Raw genomic sequence first — 18,800 nt, 5'->3', positions numbered from 1 at the left:
AACAGAGAGCAGACTGCTAGTGCTCCGTCCGACTCTGGACGACTCATTGTGGACAAGAGGATGAGGTAGTGAAGCCACCCTGTCAGAGAAGAGGGAGAGATGACCTGGAAAGGTGGGTGGATGGGACAAATCTATGATAAATATAAACCTGTTTTTTTGTGCACGGGGTCAGTGTGACTGCATTCCAAATATGAATAAGATTAACTTTAATGTAAGTACATTTTGACACTATTCATAGGAAGAGCTGGAGCACACTGAAGTGGGCCATGGCTGATTCTGTTTGGCTCCATTAAAAATCACAGGAAAGCCCGGCCGGTGTGGCTCAGTGGTTGAGCATTGACCAATGCACCAGAAGGTCGCCGGTTCGGTTCAATTCCTGGTCAGGGCACGTGCCCAGGTTGTGAGCCTGATGCCCAGTGGGGGGCATGCAGAAGGCGGCCAATCAATGTTCTTTCTCATCGATGTTTCTATCTCTCCCTCTCCCTTCCTCTCTCTCTACAATCAATAAAGAAAAAAAAAAAAAAAAAAAGAATCCCAGGAAATGTAGTCACGCTGGCCCTAGTGGGATTTCCATCCATGCTAAGATCGTTCTTCCAGGTTAGCCCCTTCCTCTAATCTGGCCCACCCAAATCAAGTTTCGTTTATTGTTGCTTGACTTCATAGCTGGCCCTGACCCTTCTCAAATGAATAGATCTGGGAGGCCCATAATTCTTCACTTGGAAAATGTAGCCAATTTTTCTACACCTCAGTTCAGATAGGTTCATCGAACCAGGTGATGTCAGTAGTAATAATCACGCAAACTACGTGAGGCACGCTGCTGCTGTCCCCGGGCTGCCAGCATCCTGATGTGTGCTTTCTGGACACGTCAGGACACCTGTGATGAGTCAGTGAACGTGTGACCAAGAGCTGGGTTAAGAAGAAGTGGGAATGGAGTTCCCGAGGAAACACACGACTTCCTGGCAGGCACACCTGTTGCTGCTGTCCGCCCCTGCTGGTAACAGCTGCAGCAGCGTGCTCACTGTTCATCTGTCCACCTCTTGCTCACCCTGCACTCTTGCTCTCTCCCCTCAAGCTAAGGTCTGTGAGGAATTTGAATTTTGAGGGAAGGGACAAAGGACTAAAAAGAATTGGAATTGATCAGTCCAATGGCAGTGCCCTGAAAAAGACTCCGCTTAATGTCCCAGAATGCTGTCCTGATGCACTGGCCTCTCCCAAGCTGTGAGTGGAGAAATCTTCCTCTCTGCTGTAAGCTATTTCACAGTTTTTTCAGTTGTTATTCTTTTTAAAAGAATTTAACTAGAGGTGATTTTTTGTGGCTTGCAACCAAAGGGGACTAAAGTATACACTTTCCTTCCTCTGTGACTTCCAATCGGCGTTAAGGATGGAAGGTTCAAACTGCACCTGCAGGACGTACGGGGTGACATCACTGATGCCTCACAGTGCCGCTCTCAGTGCAGCTGGGTTTAGGGACAGCAACGGTGAACAGGGAGGCCAGGGTGAGAGGACAAAGAAGGCGGCAGTCTGTTCCCTAAGGCACCATCCCTCACAACACTCATTTTAACAATGCACACTAAAATAGATCCCCACAGATGTCATTATGAATGAATCTGGGTACACGGTATCAGCTGGTAAACACCTGTGATTTCCAATTTCACTCACCAAGAAAAAACTTGTCTCCAGAAGATGTGTGTGTCAGGCTTCTGAGCTGAAAATAAATGTGGGGGGGGAGGGGGAACAGTATCCTTGTTGCTGTTATATCTGGGTTAGGTAACCAAGAAGACAGAAGCTCTCTGCCTGCACTGGAGTTCTGTGCCTGCTGTCCCCTTTCCCCCAGCTGACCACTCTAACCACTCAGTGACAATCTAGAAGGGCTCTACCTACAGGCCACAGATTCTACACTTGATATTACAAGCAGGAGGGGACCTGAGATTAAAGATATGTTAAAGGATCTGAGATTTTATGATAAGAAAATTAATAATCCACTTTTTCTTGACAACATCAGAAAACACCCAGGATATTTTAGAACATAACCCCAGGAAGTATGCATTACCAATAACAGCAAATGCAGTACAGAGACAAGGACTTTTAAGAAAGGCCCACTGGATTTGATGAGAAAAGCTTTAGTAGAGTGATGGGCAGAGACATTTCTAGGAGGGAAGGGAACTGGGAGGATAGAAAATAGAGGTTTGGCAAAGAAAAGAAGAGCAGAGGTGGAAAAGTAGTAGACAGAATCAAGCAGAAATTCTTTTTGTTTTTAAGCTAGGGAAGAGCTAGGCACGTTGGAAGCAGAAGAGCTGCTGAAGAGGACAAAGACTGACAAGCCAGCTTCTGCTCAGCAGGGCCCTGCACCTGGGTTCATGCTCTGTTGTCACTGTCTTGAAATTCTATATATTTTTGGAACCAGGACCCTGCATTTTCATTTTGCACTGAGCCCCATGAATCATGAAAGTGCTCTGAAAAGGATAAAGCACTGTGTGTAGGCTGATTAATGGTTCTTCAGAACCTATGCCTATGCTACTCCATGTGGCAAAAGGGACTTTGCAGAGGTGACTAAATTAGGATTTTGAGATGGGGAGATTATTCTGATTATCTGAGTGGACCCTAAGTAATCACAAAGGTCTTATAAGAGGGAGGCAGGACAGTTAGTTCAGTTAGGTTCAGAAAGAGAAGGCATGTGACAGTGGAAGCAGATGTGACAATGCATGGTCCTGAGCTAAGGAATGCAGGAGTGTCTAGAAGGAAAACAGCCCTGCTGATCCAATTTGGACTTCTGAACTCCAGAAACGTAAGATAATGTGTTTTGTTTTAATTTCGTGGTAATTTGTTATAAAAGCGATGGGTACAAAATACACAGTAAAGATGCTGTATTTCTAGTTCTCTAGGGGTCAAAGGCTATTAATAAAACTAATAGCAGCTATCATTTATTGCACACTTCTCTGTGTCTGTAATCTCATGCCGTCCTGGAACAAATTTAAGGGGGGCACCATGGTATTCACTACAGATGAGGAAACTGAGGCACCCAGCGGTTGGGTAACTTGTCTAGAATCACATAACAAGTGAAACTTCACAGGTGGAAGCTGAACACTGTCTATATCACTCCAAGTTTTTCTGTGCATTTATCCCCATTCTCATATTTCATTACGGACTTTTGGGTTTGTCCCATTCTCCAAGGTGCACTATATTTGTATGTTCAATTTGGGAGTGGGAGTGGGACCGGCAGAGGATGCCATGACATCTGGGGCGTATAAAACGAAAAGAGGGGCCGACGCCACGATGGCTCACTAGGTCCCCCAGTGGAAGAGGCCCCAGGGCCCTAACTGAGACAAAGAAAGCGCCCCTGATTCAAAGTCCAAGCTGCTAACGTACGTGGGTAATGGGAGAACCTGGGGCGCCTGGCAGTGCGGGGTCATAGACAACGACACAGGAGGCCAAGTCCCATTTCCAGGACAACCGCTGGAGGAGGGGCGCCTCTCCTTAACCCCACCTGCGCCTCCCGTGTTTTGGGGCCCGCGTGGTCCAGTCTCATTGGCCGCGGGGCAGCCGAGCTCGGGGGACGAAGCTGCCTCCGCAGCTGTAGATGTCGGTTCGCTCCGCCGCGACTCCGCCTTCCGCGCGGGACCACAATTCCCACAAGGCCCCGCGCTCGGGGCGGGACCGGACGCGGGGGCGGGGCCTGGCGTGGGGCGGGGCCTGGCGAGGGGCGGGGCCGCCGGGGATGTGGTGGGGGCGCGGGGCTGTTCGCCTCACTCGCAGCTGCCGGGCGCGCGGACCTCTGACCCTGGACTCTCGCCGCCGCAGGCAGCAGCCCTCGGGGGTTGTCGCCCGGGCCGCCCATGGTTCTCCGGCCCCGAGGGGCCCTGCCAGCCGTGGTGCGGGGAACGGGCAGCATGAGTCGGGGGGCCCGGCGGGCCGGCGCGGGGCAGGGGGTGGCCGCGGTGCGGCTGCTGGTCACCCTGAGCCTCCTCCTGGGCGTCGTCGAGGCCCAGGTGAGCCGGCGATGGCGGGGTGGCCGGGCGGCCTGAGGGCAGCGGGCGACCTGACAGGCGTCCAGGAAGCGCCGGCGAGCCGCCGCTGCGCGGGGTGGCGACACTCGGGGTGACGGCGGAGAAAGAGGAAGAGGGTGCGGGCCCCGAGGTGTTCGTTCTGAGCCGATTTGTTGAGCCGCTGGGAGTGCGGCGGGAGGGGCGGGAGCGAAAACATCCTCACTGTTTGCCCAACGGGCACAGAAACCCCCTCCCCCCGCCCCCGAGAATTGGAGTTGGGGGTTTAGAAGACCGACCCGCGGCCTTCGGGGACCGAGCGGACCGGGAGGGGGCAGGACTTCACTTCCTGAACTTTGGGACCGAGGGTCTGTCGGCTGTCACCCCGCTCAGGACCCCTGTGTTTTCCCAACTTGTGCAGTCTGCCGAAGTGGCGCCCAGGTGCGGCCACGTGCGAGGCGGGTCGCCTGCGGGTCTCGGCGGGAGCGCAGCGTGTGTTGCAGCCGCCTTCTCAGTGTGCTGGAAAGCGGAGGGTTCGCACCAGATCTTTGCCCTTAAGAGGCACGTTTGCATGTTTGCTTCGGGTTACCCGGTCGAATTTGGATAGGCTGCTGCCAGGTGCTGCTGTTTGTTGCACCTGCCGCAAGTGACAAAGCTGCTGAGAGGAACAAGGCGTCTCAGGTGGCTGGACAGACAGGGGAGATGTGATTGGAAGCAATTAACGCTCTTTGCTAAGAAAAAGTTGAGGTAAATATGAGTATAACCAAGTAAACACGTTTTTCTGACTTTTCTCATGGCCTTATGGTGCCCTGCACTAAATCCCAGAATGCCTGAATATCCTATTTGTGTCCATGTTTGAATATTTTTAAATGAATGATTTGATAAAAATAAAAAGGGACAAACTTTTGGTTTGGGGGAGTATGTTAAAAATGCAGATGCTGTGGCCCCACTGCCAGATGTCCTGAGTTAGTGGCTGTGGATGTGACCCAGGAGCCAGTGTTTTAAACAAGCCTTGCAGGTAACTAGCACAGTTTCCTTTGAACTGACTACCTTTTCAACGCCACTTGGAAACCACTGAAATGTAGATGGTGGAAATCTGGGCATGCCTATCAGACTTACGGAAAACAGACTTTATAGCAAAATTACTTTCTAGTTACTAGCTGGATGCTTGTGTTTGAGTGGAATTTACATTTAGATAGTTTTCTAACATGAGATTTTCTCTCTGGTTTTTTTCTTTTTCTTTTGGTTTTTTCACCTACCACTAATTATGTGTATTAATGCTTCATAATTGCAGCTTTCAATTTTGTTATATCCAAGTGAACCTATGTAATTTTCATTTCATTTTATTACCCAATGAAATTAAAATTTTGTGCATATTCAAAGTGGCATTGTGCCACATGATCCTCAAAAGTGAGTATGTTTGGCTTGTTTCCGGTGGTACTTTCTAATACAGTGTTTGATTATATTTTAGATAGTACTTTAATCTGTAACAAATTTCATTATCCATTCCTTCATTTTATTTGATACGTCTCAGACATGGGGCTCTTGAAGTAACTGAAGTTCAAAGAGCTCACATGTCTGATATCACACTTAAGTCAGTGAACAGGGTGAGCGGAGCCCCAGTGGGCCCCTTTCTGATCTTCACAGTACATCCCGGTGTGCTTGCTTGCTTTGGAGTATAGAAATAAAGCACAGGGAAGCACAGGAAAATGAAAAAGGGAAAACTAAAACAGTTTTTTCACATACTGGATTAGAAGCAAAACAGTAAGGCATAAAAGAAAGTAGATTTTTTTGAAAAATACATCTATTCACAGGAAATTACTGCGATGAATATATTGAATATATCTCCTTGCAAAAAAAAAAAAAAAGCACAAAATTATTAGTGATATAACAAGTTAGTTTTCCTGTAAAGTAGTAGTTTCAGTTGGATACATTTAAAAATCTTTCTACGTGCATGTCTGAGGTGGCATAAAACCCAGAAATACAGTTACCCCCCCACCCCCAAAAAGAAAGCCATAACCTTGGGACTCAAATAATGCTGTTTTAGTCCCTTACCCCAAACCCCAAAGACCTTGAACTTCTACTTTAACAGCTACATGGGGTGGAATGGACAAGACATAAAGCCATGTCTGCCCAGGGAGAGGAAACTAAACCTTGAACTCCAAAGGGTTACATCTTCAATATAAGGGTGAGTGAGAAATGAATCCCACTGGGAGTAAGGGGAAAGGAAAGAAACTTGCCTGGGGAGGGGGGATAAATGCCCTTGAGAATTTGTAACTGGGAGCCACTCTTATACCGGTTTGCAGGCCAAATTCATGCTGCCTGCACTGGGAAAGGGTTCAAGGAGACAATTTAATTTATAGGAGTGCCAGGTTGGTATGCCCCTGCTTACTAGTAAAAGCAGATATCCATCCCCTCTGGAGGAGTTTATTTTCTTTTTTATCCTCACCCGAGGATATTTTTCCATTTTTTGTACAGATAGAGTGTGAGGGAGAGAGAGAGAGAGAGAAACATCGACGTGAAAGGGACACATCGAGTGGCTGCCACCCACACAACCAACCAGGGCTGGGGACAAACTGCAACCAAGGTACATGCCCTTAGCAGGAACCGAACCCGGGTCTCTCCGGACCGCAGGCTGATGTTCTAACCACTGAGCCAAACAGGCCAGGGCTGGAGGAGTTTATTTTCAACCCAGGCTCCAAAAAATCACAAACACACAGGCACCATGAATGAGGTATTAGAAATATAAACTATAAAAGTAGACCTGTAATGACCTAGGTTCTGAAAATATCAGATGTGATATAAAATTGTTTAATGTGTTTAAATAAAAATAGGGAGACTTGGAAGTATAAAAAAGGAACAAGAGATGAAAACAATGAAATAGTTTTAGAAATAAATGAAAAACTCAAGGTGGCTCCTTCTACCTTGTCCTCCAACACTTCCTTCATCCTCACTCTTAGCTTCATACATCACTAGCAAAATTGGAGTAACCAGAGTAACCACTTTTGTGCATCTGCTAGTCTCTGGGCCACCTATTTTGACTTCTGTCAATTACCATAGGTAACTGTTCATACTAAAAGGCCAATTCTCATTTCCCATTTCAAGGACCTGGCTCAAGCAAATCTGTCCTTTCTCTCCTGGATCATCCATCTTTCTTTCTCTAATGGACTATTGCCCTCATCATAAAACATTAACATAAAATGCTGTTAATTCTATTTTGAAGTTGTCTCTTGACCTACCCATTTCTTCTGACTCTGACCCATTTTTCTGTTCCCCTCTATAGAAAAAAACTCAAAAGAGGTACTTTTGTCTCTCGTATTCTGGTCCTCTCTTCAGCCCATTCCAGTCAGAGTATTGCCCTACCACTCCCCCGAAGCTGCTCTTGTCGAGGTCATGAATGTCTTCCTTGCTGAAACCAATAGTTTTTTAAACCTTTGCTTTACGTATCATCAGAATTTTTCTCAGTTTACCGCTCACTCTCTTTGAAATACTTTGTTATTTTGGCTTCCGGATACTATTCTGATTTTCCTCTCATCATGCAGGCCAGTCTGTATCCTTTGCCTGCCCCTGCCCCTGCCCACTAATCATTTGAACCTCTGGGTCCAGATCCTGAACTCTTTCCTCTCTCTATCCTGGTTGTCTCATTTAATCTGGCTTTAAATATCACCTATGTAATTGACTCTCAGAATCTCTAGACCAGGAGTCTCAGCTCTAGATCTGGATATTTAACTACCTTTCCATATCTCCACTTGGATGATTACTAGGTACCTCAAACTTGATGTACCAGGAATCAAATTCCTGATCTTTTCCCTCAAATCTGCTTGTCCCCATCTTCTACCCCCTAAACATGCTGCAGCCACACTGACCTTTCTGTTGTTCCTCAGACATGGCAAGTATGTTCTTACCTCGAGGCCTGGATGCCTAACACAACTTCTCATGTATTCATGTGGTTCACTTGTTCACTTAGATTTCTGATAATCACCTTATCAGACTTACCCACTTACCCGAATTGTTACTTTCCCTGATAATGCAAAATAAAAGCAAAACCCTCCACTTCTTGTTCCTTTTACTGTCTGCTTAAACTCTCCTGTGGTTTCCTGTCTCAGTGTGGTATAAGCAATATATTAGGTCCTTGTCACCTATTCCTGGCACAGAACTCCTGAAACCCTGCAGATTTCATGAGTATTAGGAGTGCCTCTTGTTATTCATACAAGCCCCTTTCAGTTAATGCTAACCTTGTGACTCAGGTGGGGAATCCTAGGTAGCCTCAGGATGAGACCCTCCCTGGAAAGACCACCTGATTAGAGGACTGGACTGGTAAGCCTTGCTCGCCAACCTCTAGGATGGGGGGTGAGGGTGGGGTGCTGGAAATGGAGCTCTAGAAACTCCTAAAACTACGAGGTTTGGGGAGCTTCCAGTTTGGTGAACACAGGCATGGGAGAGGGTGGCTCCAAGACGAGGAAGCTCTGCCTTGTACTTCCAGCACCTGCCCTGTGCCTCTCTTCCATCTGCCTGTTCCTGAGCTGTGTCCTTTACGATAAACCAGTAGGCATTAGTAAAGTGTTTTCCTGAGTTCTGTAGGCCATTCTAGCAAATTATTAAACCTGAGAAGGGAGTCATAGGCAGCCCCGGTTTATAGCCCTCCAGTGCAGGTGGCCTGGGGTTTGAGACTGGTCTTTCTAGTGGGGGAGCCTTGTATGACTGAGCCCTTAATCTGTGGGCTCTGCTCGAACTCCACTTAATACCAGAGTTGAATTTGGCACTCAGTTAGTGTTGGAGAGTTGGTTGGTGTGAGAAAACACTGGACTCAGTAAAAACCAAAATCTTATAATTGTCTCCTAATTCTTTTTTTACATACTATATAGTCTTCCTTTTTGTTCCTCAAAAAACGTTGGGCCAGCTTACTGCCTCAGGGCCTTTACATTTAGTACTCCCATAGCCTGGAATGCTACCCGCCCCCAAAGGATGGCTTGCTCCTTTTCTCACCTTCACATTTTGCCAAAATGTCAGTGAGACCTTCTATAATGTCCCTTTTCAGATAATGGCAGCCCCAGTTCTGTAACACCTGCCTGTCTTTAGTTTTCCTCTATATCACTTGATTACCGTCTGACTGTGTTTTGCTCTGTCATGGTTTTGCCTTTCCTCCTACGAGAATGTATGCCCCCCCACATTCTAATTCTATATTCCCAGCACTTAGAACAGTGCAAGCCTTATGTCAGGCCTTCAGTAAATATGTTGACTGAATAAATAAATGACTGTAAAATAAATTATTCATAATGAAGCCTAGAGAGATATCAGATAGTAAATATTCAAGAGAGTTTAAGAGACATGGAGAATAGAGTGAGAATAGAGTGAGAAGGTCTAATACATCTGGTTGGAATTCCAGAAGGATAAAATAGAATAGAGAAAAAGCAGCATTGAGTCCTGTGTGTTAATATGAAAAAGAACTAAAAAAAACCCACAAAAAACAAATGAACAAAATACACGAACAGACATTTCATATAAGAAATACAAATGTTTTATAAAGCATAAGAACATTGTACCTCGTTGGTACAATAAAAATAGCAGATACCCTTTCATTTTTACTAGATTGGCAAAAAATTAAAGCCTAGATTAATAAATATAGGTGAGGATATGACTCAGTGGTAACTCCCATTCACTGATGGGAGAATTGTAAATTGGTACAACTCTTTTGGAAATAAGCCTGCCATTCTCTAGTAAAACTGAACATGTACTTATGGTAATTCCACTTCTAAGCATATAATCTGGAGAAACTCTTACATATTTATAGGGAGATACATACAAAAATGTTTGTATAGCACTGATCCTTTGCTAAATCTGGAAACAACCTAAATGTAGATTGTATTAGTTTTTTATTGCTGTTGTAACAACCACAAATTTAGTAGATTAAAACAACATAAACATATGGTTTTATAGTTCTCTAGGCCAGAAGTCTGAAAAATCAAGGGTCAGCAAGGCTGCATTTCTTCTGGAGGCTCTAGGGGGGATCCTTCCTTGCCTTTTCCAAGGTTCTGGAGGCTGCTGTATTCCTTGGCTTTGGCCTCTTTCTCCATCTTCAAAGCCAGCAGTGTAGCATCTTCCAGTCTCTTTGTGACTCTGAAACTTCTGTCTCTTAACGATTCAGTATAGGGACTTCCCAGGCAAGATGGCGACATAGGTAAATGCAGTACTCGCCTCCTCCCACAATCACATCAGAAATACAACTAAACTACAAAATAACCATCATTCAAAATCGCCTGAAATCTGGCTAAAAAGAAGTCCTACAACTAGGGAATTAAAGAATAAGCCACATCGAGACTGGTAGGAGAGGCGGAGATGCATTGTGGGCTGGTCCCACATCCATGTGTGGTGGATAAAAATCAGGAGAACTAAGTCAGCTGCAGAGGTCTCCCTGAGGATTGAGCTCCACACCAGGCCTCCCATCCCAGGGTTCCAGTGCCAGGAAGAGAATCCCCATGACTTCTGGCTGTAAAAACCAGTGGGGATTGAGGCTAAGGAAACTGGAGGGCTACTGGAGTCCCAGGTGTTCCTCTTAAAGGGCCTGCACACAGTCTTATTCAAGACTCACTCCCTTTGAACTCCAGCACTGGGGCAGAAGCTCAAAAGGTACCAGAGACACAGGGATAGGAACTGAACTGTCCAACACCAGGGCACGAGCTGGGGGGCAGCTTCTAGAGTGAAGTGCTGGAAAGGGCATGGTTCCTTTGACAAGCCCTCCCCCCTGACAGAGCCTGCAGGTGGGTGCCATACTGAGACTATCAGCATGGCTCACATTGTTAGCCCTACCCTGGTGATTCGTGAGGGCCCACCCACCCAACTTGCAGGCCCACCCACCCAACTTGCAGGCCCACCCAAGCTGTTTTCAGTGGCTTTTCCATACAAATGGCCTGTTTTGGCTCAGGCTTCATACTTTCCTAAAATATCTCAAACAAGCAGCATCTGGTGTCAGTGTGCCCCATACCTCCCATTAAATGGCGCCAGGCCCACCACTAGCAGTAGTCAGCCTTGGTTTGCAACTTGACCTCTTCTGGGCACCTCCAAGTCCGACTCAAGTAGCAGCCATCTGCAGATTGTTTTGTAGCTCATGCTGGGTGACCCTAGGAAGAACATAGGCTGCAGCTGACCTTTGCCTGCATCTCCCAGGAGGCCCCAAAGCAATGCACCCAATGGACAACTTCAGACCATTATGAAGCACCACCCAACCACCTCCACAAGTGACTCAGGGCGTGTTCTCAGCAGGCATCAGAGCCCCGCTGAAGTAAGTCTTGCTCTGTGGGGTGGGCTCCTGCACATTTGATCCTGTATAGTAGTTGGAGGTTGGTAGTTAGTGGTCTTAGCCAGTCCTTGCAAGCTGATGGACCTGGGGGTAAATCCCTCATTGATAGGCCAACAGCAGTCAAGGCTCAATTACAAAAAGGTATACACAGCCCATGTGGGGGGTGCACTTTGAGTGCCCAGTTTGGGTGATTGTGAAGACTATGCCACTGGACCCTATAGAACACCTACTACATTAGGCCACTCTACCAAGCCTGGGAGATGTAGCAGGTCTACCTAATACATTGAAACTAATATAGGGAAGCTGCCAAAATGAGATCAGAAACATATCCCAAATGAAAAAACAGAACAGAACTCCAGAAAAAGGACTAAGCAAAATGGAGACAAGCAATCTACTAGATGCAGAGTTCAAATCACTGGTTATAAGGATGCTCAATGAACTTAGAATCTCAACAACGTGAAAAAGGACCAGTCAGAAATAGAGGATACACTAATTGAAGTGAATATTTTACAGGGAGTCAACAGTAGAGTAGATGAAGCTGAAAATCAAATTAGTGATTTAGAATATAAGAAAGCAAAGAACACCCTATCAGAACAGGAGAAAAATAAATAAATAAATGAGGATAGTCCAGCTGGTGTGGCTCAGTGGTTGAACATTGCATGTACCAGGAGATCGCCAGTTTGATTCCTGGTCAGGGCACATGCCCAGGTTGTGGGCCAGGTACCCAGTGGGGGGCATGCAAGAGGCGGCTAGTCTATGTTCTCTCTCATCGATGTCTCTATCTTTCTGTCTCCTTTCCTCTTTAAAAGCAATAAAAGAAAAACATTTTTTTAAAAAAAGAGGATAGTGTAAGGAATCTCTGGGACTACTTCAAGTATACCAACATTCTCTTTGTGGGGGTGCTGGAAGTTGAAGAGAGAGAGAGCAAGAAATTGAAAACCTATTTGAAAAAAAATAGGGACAGAAAACTTCCCTAACTTGGTGAAGAAAATGGACATAAAAGTCCAGCAAGTACGGAGAGTCTCAAACAAGATGAACCCAAAGAGGCTCACACCAAGACACATCATAATTAAAATGCAAAAGGTTAAAGACAAAAGAGATAATCTTTTTTTTTTTAATCCTCACTTAAGGGTATGTTTAGAGAGAGGAAGGGAGAGAGAAAGAGAGAGAAAAAATGATATGAGAGAGACATCTATCAGTTGTCTCCCATACATGTCCCAACCAGGGATCAAACTTACAACCTAGGTATGTGCCCTGACTGGGGATCGAACCCACAACCTTTTGGTGTATGGGATGATGCTCCAATGAACTGAGCCACTTGGCCAGGGCCAAAGTTACCTACAACGGAGCTCCCATAAGACTGCTGATTTCTCAACAGAAACTTTGAAGGCCAGAAGGTATTGGCACAAAATAGAATATTCTAAGTAATGAAAAGCAAGGCCCTTCAACCAAGATTACTCTATTCAGCAAGGCTATCATTTAGAAAAGGACAGATAAAGAACTTCACAAACAAGAAAAAGCTAAAGGAGTTCATCATTACCAAACCAGTATTATATGAAATGTTAAAGGGTCTTTAAGAAGAAGAAGAAGAAAGATAAAAAATGTGAACAACAAAATGGCAATAAATACATGTCTGAACAATTGAATTAAAAAAAAAATTAAGCAGAACAGAAACAGACTCATAGATACAAAGAACATTTTGACACTTGTCAGATTGGGGGTAGGAGGTGGGTTGGAGATTGGGGGATGGGTGAAAAAGGTGAAGGGATTAAAAGTCCAAACTGGTTGGTACAGAATAGTCATGGGGATGTAAAGTACAGCATAGGGAATATAGTCAATATTCTAATAACTATATAGTGTCAGGATGATCACTTAGTAAGTTATGTAATGTCTAATCACTGGGGTGTACATCTGAAACTACTATAATGTACGTCAACTGTAATTGAAAAATGAAAAAATTCAGTATAATACCATCTTTAACGTAAATATGCAAAATCTCTTTTGTCATGTAAAATAGCAAATTCACAGGTTTTAGGCTTTAAGACATGGACATCTTTGTAGGCCATTCTGCCTACCATATGGGTCAACAATAAAAGAAATAAATTGTGATATTTTTTATATAATACAGCAGGGAAAATATATGTGCTTCTGTTAAACACATCATCTTGGATAGATGTCAGAATATAATGTTAACAAAGAAACACATTGCAGAAGAATCCACACATTATATCTCTTTCATGTTAAAGTTCAAAAACAGAAAAATAAATTTCTAAGTATATTGTTTAGGGATATATCCTATGCAATGAAATTTACAAAGAAAAGAAAAAAATTAACAAAACTAATACTTTTTACTTCTGGGGGAGGGTGATGACTGTAATTAAGGAGGACTCTTTAAAGCAATGGTTCTCAACCTTCCTAATGGCGCGACCCTTTAGTATAGTTCCTCATGCTGTGGTGACCCCCAAACATGAAATTATTTTTGTTGCTACTTCATAACTGTGATTTTGCTACTGTTATGTCTTAGGCAACCCCTGTGAAAGGGTCGTTCGACCCACCAAGGGGTCACGCCCACAGGTTGAGAACTGCTGTTTTAAAGTTTGGTTATACACAGGTTTTTGTCTTAGTAGTAGTAGTTTTTTTGTTGTTAATCCTCACTTGAGGATATTTTTCTATTGATTTTTAGATAGAGTGGAAGGGAGGGAGGGAGAAAAAGAGAGAGAGAAACATCGATGTGAGAAAGACACATTTTTTGGTTGCCTCCTGCACGAACCCAACAGGGGCCTGGGATCAAACCTGCAACCCAGGTATGTGCCCTTGACCGTAGAGCATCAGCCCTCAGACCGAAGAGTCTTAGAATTGAACCTAAGATCCTTCCGTCTGAGGGCTGATGCTCTAACCGCTGAGATAAGCTGGCAAGGACTTAGTAGTAGTTTTTAAGAGTTAGAAATATGTACATGGTAATTTTGTGTATCTTACCCCAGTCTCTACCATAATTAAAATACATTTAAAATAAAACAAAATACAAACAAAAACTTTCTAGGTTTCAAAACATTTTATGCAGAAACTGTGATTTCTTGTAACTTTTTCTTAACTTGCTGACAATTTTGTCATTTCAAAAATGAAACCATACATTATGGAACCTTTAGGATTAGTGTTTTTCACTCAGCATAATTCCCTGGAGCTTTGTCCAAGTCGTGCATGCCAGTCCCATTTTAAAATTTAGCAGAAAAATGTTTTATGGAATTTTTGGACCCTGAACTTACTTTTGTAAATATCAGTTTTTCTTTGATTAACATATACTTCGGGTAGGAATAACAGCATGTGTTTTAAAGTGCAAAAGACTTCGGACTAAGTCTCATTCCTACTTTGGAAAAATGACTTGAACCTTGCTAAGCCTTAATTTCCTTATGTGTAAGATGGGGCTAACGCCTATTTCACTGGGTATTTAGAGAATGAGATAATGTATGTAACGCTCTTAGCATCATGCCTGTCACATAAGTGTTCCTTCAATAAATGGCAGTCTAAAAGAAAGACAGGGTTATTACAGCAATATTATTTCAGTTGGTGACTTCTAGGTTAGTCTTGGAAGCAAGTGCTTTAGCATTCCAACAACTACTTGGATTTTTTATTTTATCCTCACCCGAGCATATGTTTTTATTGATTTTTAGAGATAGAAGAAGAGAGGGAGGGAGGGAGGGAGAGAGAGAGAGAGAAAGAAACGTCAGTTGGTTGCCTCCTGTACATGCCTGGTAAGGGTTCGAACCCACAATGTAGGTATGCGCCCTGACTGGAAATCGAACCTGCAACCTTTTGGTGTATGGGATGATGCTCCGATCAACTGAGCCACCCAGGGTGACTACTTGGATTTAATATATGTTTAGGCAAGGGAAAGAGCATTCAATATCTTTCTTTTTGACCACTAAACAAGAATGTTTAGTTGTTTAGTTCTTCAGAATGGGTATATCTAATTCTTCTGTTGTTTTTTATTGAATTAACCATAGTAAATAGGGACTACTTTGCTATATACCTTAATTAGCAAATACTAGTTATTTTGAATGTATAAATTATCTTTTTAAAATTTTATTACTTATTTTTGTTACAGATGTATCTCCTTTTCCCCCATTGACACCCTCCTCCCCACTCCCATTCCCTCCCCACTTTCACAGTATTGTTGTCTAAGTCCATTGGTTATGCATGTATGCATATAAGTTCTTTGATTTATCTCTTCCCAGCCTCCCCTCCCCTTGCTCTGAGGTTTGTCAGTCTGATCCCTACTTCCATGTCTCTGGGTCTATTTTGTTCATTATATTCCACAAATAAGGGAGATCATGTGATATTAGTCTTTCTCTGATTGGTTTATTTTGCTTAGTATGATACTTTCCAGGTCCTCCATGTCATCTCAAAGGATAAAAGATCTTTCTTTCCTATAGCTGCATAGTATTCTATTGTGTATTTGTACCACAGCTTTTTTATCCCCTATTGACGGACACTTGAGCTGTTTCCAGGTCTTAGTATAAATTATCTTTTTATGTAACACTACAGATTTGTTAATGTTCAAACATCATTTACATATTTACAATTTTATATATGTATATATATTTTTTCTAGGTCATTGGAGTCCTGGATGATTGCTTGTGTGATACTGATAGCATTGATAACTTTAACACCTACAAAATCTTCCCCAAAATTAAAAAATTGCAAGAGCGAGACTACTTTCGTTATTACAAGGTATGGTTATAATTTTTTATTCTATTGGTAACAAAGACTTTTATATAACTGTCTGTATTCCCACAGCCCTGGTCAGTAGTAGGCACTCAGATATTTTAATAAATGAGTGAATATCTCATTTAATTTTATTTTAAATTCTCACCTGAGGACATTTTTCCATTTTTGCTCAGATAGAGTGGAAGGGAGAGAGGAACAGAGAGAATGAGAGAGAAAAACATCGATGTGAAAGGGACACATTGAGTGGTTGCCTCCCGCACGACCCTAACCAGGACCGGGGACGAATCACAACCAAGGTACATGCCCTTGACCAGAATCGAACCTGCGACTCATTGGTCCGTGGGCCGACCTCTATCCGCTGAGCCAAACCAGCCAGAGCTCATTTAATTTTTATACTGACCACTGTCAGGTCAGTGTTAGCCATATTTTACAAATGAAGAAACAATGGTTTAGGTATTCTAGGTAGAAGTTTTATTAAGAAAAGGTGTGGAGCAGCTCACAAAATTGGAAGATAAGCTGAAGCAGCATACTTCAGAAAAGAAAGAACTCAGAATAGGAGCTAATGACTGTTCTCTTTGTGGTGCCCCCTTTCCCCCCATCCGCCCACAATTTTGGATCAAATTCACCATTTCCCCATATATTTTTTATTTATTTATTTATTTTCTAATTCTCACCTGAGGACATTTTTCCATTTTTTGTTCAGATAGAGTGGGAGGGAGAGAGAGGAAGAGAGAGAGAAACATCGACGTGAAAGGTACACATCGAGTGGCTGTCTCCCGCACGACTCAACCAGGGCCAGGGACAAACTGCAACTGAGATACGTGCCCTTAGCGGGAACTGAACCCGGGTCTCTCTGGACCGCAGGCCAACGCTCTAACTGCTGAGCGAAATTGGCCAGGGCATGTCCCCATATTTTTTGCAACACTTTCTATAAGAGGCAGATTCCTGGGAGAAAAGGTTAATTGTCTAGGTAGGGTCATGTGACCCCTTTGACTGAAAGAGGGAAAGACACTTTGACTAACAGTCCTATTTACCAAATATAAAGGAAGTCATTGTTTCTCAAACGGAGATTAGAGGAGATTGCAGAAGAAGGAAAAACGAAAGTTGGACAGGCAAAATTTACAATATGGTCCTTGGCTACCAATATACAATTTGTCCGTATATATGACATTTTAAAAATGTTCTTACCAACATAATGAAATTCCTCCCTGTGTAACCAGAATATACCCATATCTTCTCCCCAAGGACAGGAATGAAATGATCTGGTTAATGTATTAAGCTTCAGGTCTAGGGTATTTAGCTGATATCCACTCCTAGTTCTGTCAACGTATAAATTAAGCAAAAAGGAAATTTAACCAACATACTTTATTAATTTTATGCATACCTATGTATTTATGCAGTAAGGAATCATAGGCAGAAATAACAGCATACCTCTACCAACTGGCTAGTTGGCTGCTGTAGCTAGTAGTTGAAACTTCTCTCTTGTATGATCCATTCGGTTCCTTTATTCACTCGGTTCCTTTATTCACCCGGTTCCTTTATTCACCCGGTATTTATTGAATTATTAATTACTTTGTAGCAGGCTGTATTCTAGGTACTTTGGATACAGTCCTGAATAAGACAGAGACTTTGACCTCATGGAGCTTTTCTTCTGATCAGGGAGACAAACAATAAACAAGTGAACAAATATAATTGTATGTGGTTCTAAGATAAGTGCCATGGAGGAAAATATAGAGAAGTGGGAGATAGAGAGTAATGGGGTTGGGGAATGTCAGTGGCCCTATTTAAAAGCAGGTGGTCAGGAAAGGAAGGTATACATGCTGTGCCATTTCGCAAAGACCTTCCTAATGTGAAAGAGGAAGCAGTGAGAGTATCTGGGAAAAACATTCCAGGGAGGAGATCTAGAACTGCATGCAGGTGGACGGAGTATTTGAGGAATAAGATGTCAACTGGTGTAGCTGGAGGAAAGGGAGGGAGAGGGAGAGTTGGAGAGGCAGATAGGGGCCAGAGGAAAACAATCAGGAGGCCCTATTAAACACATGAGGATGTTGGGATTTATTGTAAGTATGATAGGAGCTACTGGAGAGATTTGTTCAAAGTAGAATGTAATGGTGTGAGACAAGAAGTAGAAACTGGTTAGGAGGCTGCTGCAGCAGTCCAGATGAAAGAGGGTAGGTTTGGGATAGGGTAGTTGAGGCGGAAGAGGAGAAGAATGATCAACTCAGTGTCGTATATAAAAGTAACTCCACCCGGGCCGGTTTGGCTCAGCGGTTAGAGCGTTGGCCTGTGGTCCAGAGAGACCTGGGTTCGGTTCCTGCTAAGGGCACATACCTCGGTTGCAATTTGTTCCTGGCCCTGGTTGGGTTGCGTGGGTGGCAACCACTTGATGTGTCCCTTTCACGTCGATGTTTCTCTCTCTCTCTCTTCCTCTCTCTCCCTCCCACTCTATCTTAACAAAAAACGGGTAAGGATAAAATAAAAAGTAACACCAACAAGCTTGTCTTATGGATTGAACGTGAGGTGTGAGGGAAGAAGCAAAATCAAACATTATACCTAAGTTTTGAGCATATTACCAAAAAATATATCGTGACCAAGTGGATTTTATTCCAAGAATGCAAGGACGAGCTTTCAGGCTTTCAACACACATTCCAGATCTTTAGAATGATGGGTACTTCCTTAACATGATCATTTCAGTCCTTACATTAGTATTGCTAGTATCTTACTTATGGGGAGACACTAAAGGAATTCTCACTTAGATGCTCTCTTTAACGGTTGGAGGTATTAGCCAGTGTAGTCAA

At 43.6% G+C, this 18,800-nt stretch overlaps 1 protein-coding gene across 1 annotated transcript in view; it reads left to right on the top strand.

Annotated features, from left to right (window-relative positions):
* The first annotated feature begins 3,738 nt into the window (after positions 1 to 3,738).
* Positions 3,739 to 18,800, top strand: part of ERO1B (endoplasmic reticulum oxidoreductase 1 beta) — a 55,886-nt gene continuing 40,824 nt past the window's right edge. Inside the window, exons 1-2 of the mRNA XM_036277461.1 lie at positions 3,739 to 3,986; positions 15,886 to 16,005. Coding sequence (XP_036133354.1) covers positions 3,834 to 3,986; positions 15,886 to 16,005 — 273 coding nt within the window. The 5' untranslated portion in view covers positions 3,739 to 3,833. The remainder of the gene's footprint in view (positions 3,987 to 15,885; positions 16,006 to 18,800) is intronic.

The sequence above is a fragment of the Molossus molossus genome, unplaced genomic scaffold (assembly GCF_014108415.1).
Source record: "Molossus molossus isolate mMolMol1 unplaced genomic scaffold, mMolMol1.p scaffold_m16_p_23, whole genome shotgun sequence".
In the NCBI taxonomy this organism is placed as follows: domain Eukaryota; kingdom Metazoa; phylum Chordata; class Mammalia; order Chiroptera; family Molossidae; genus Molossus; species Molossus molossus.
This window is presented reverse-complemented; position numbering and strand designations above follow the sequence as displayed.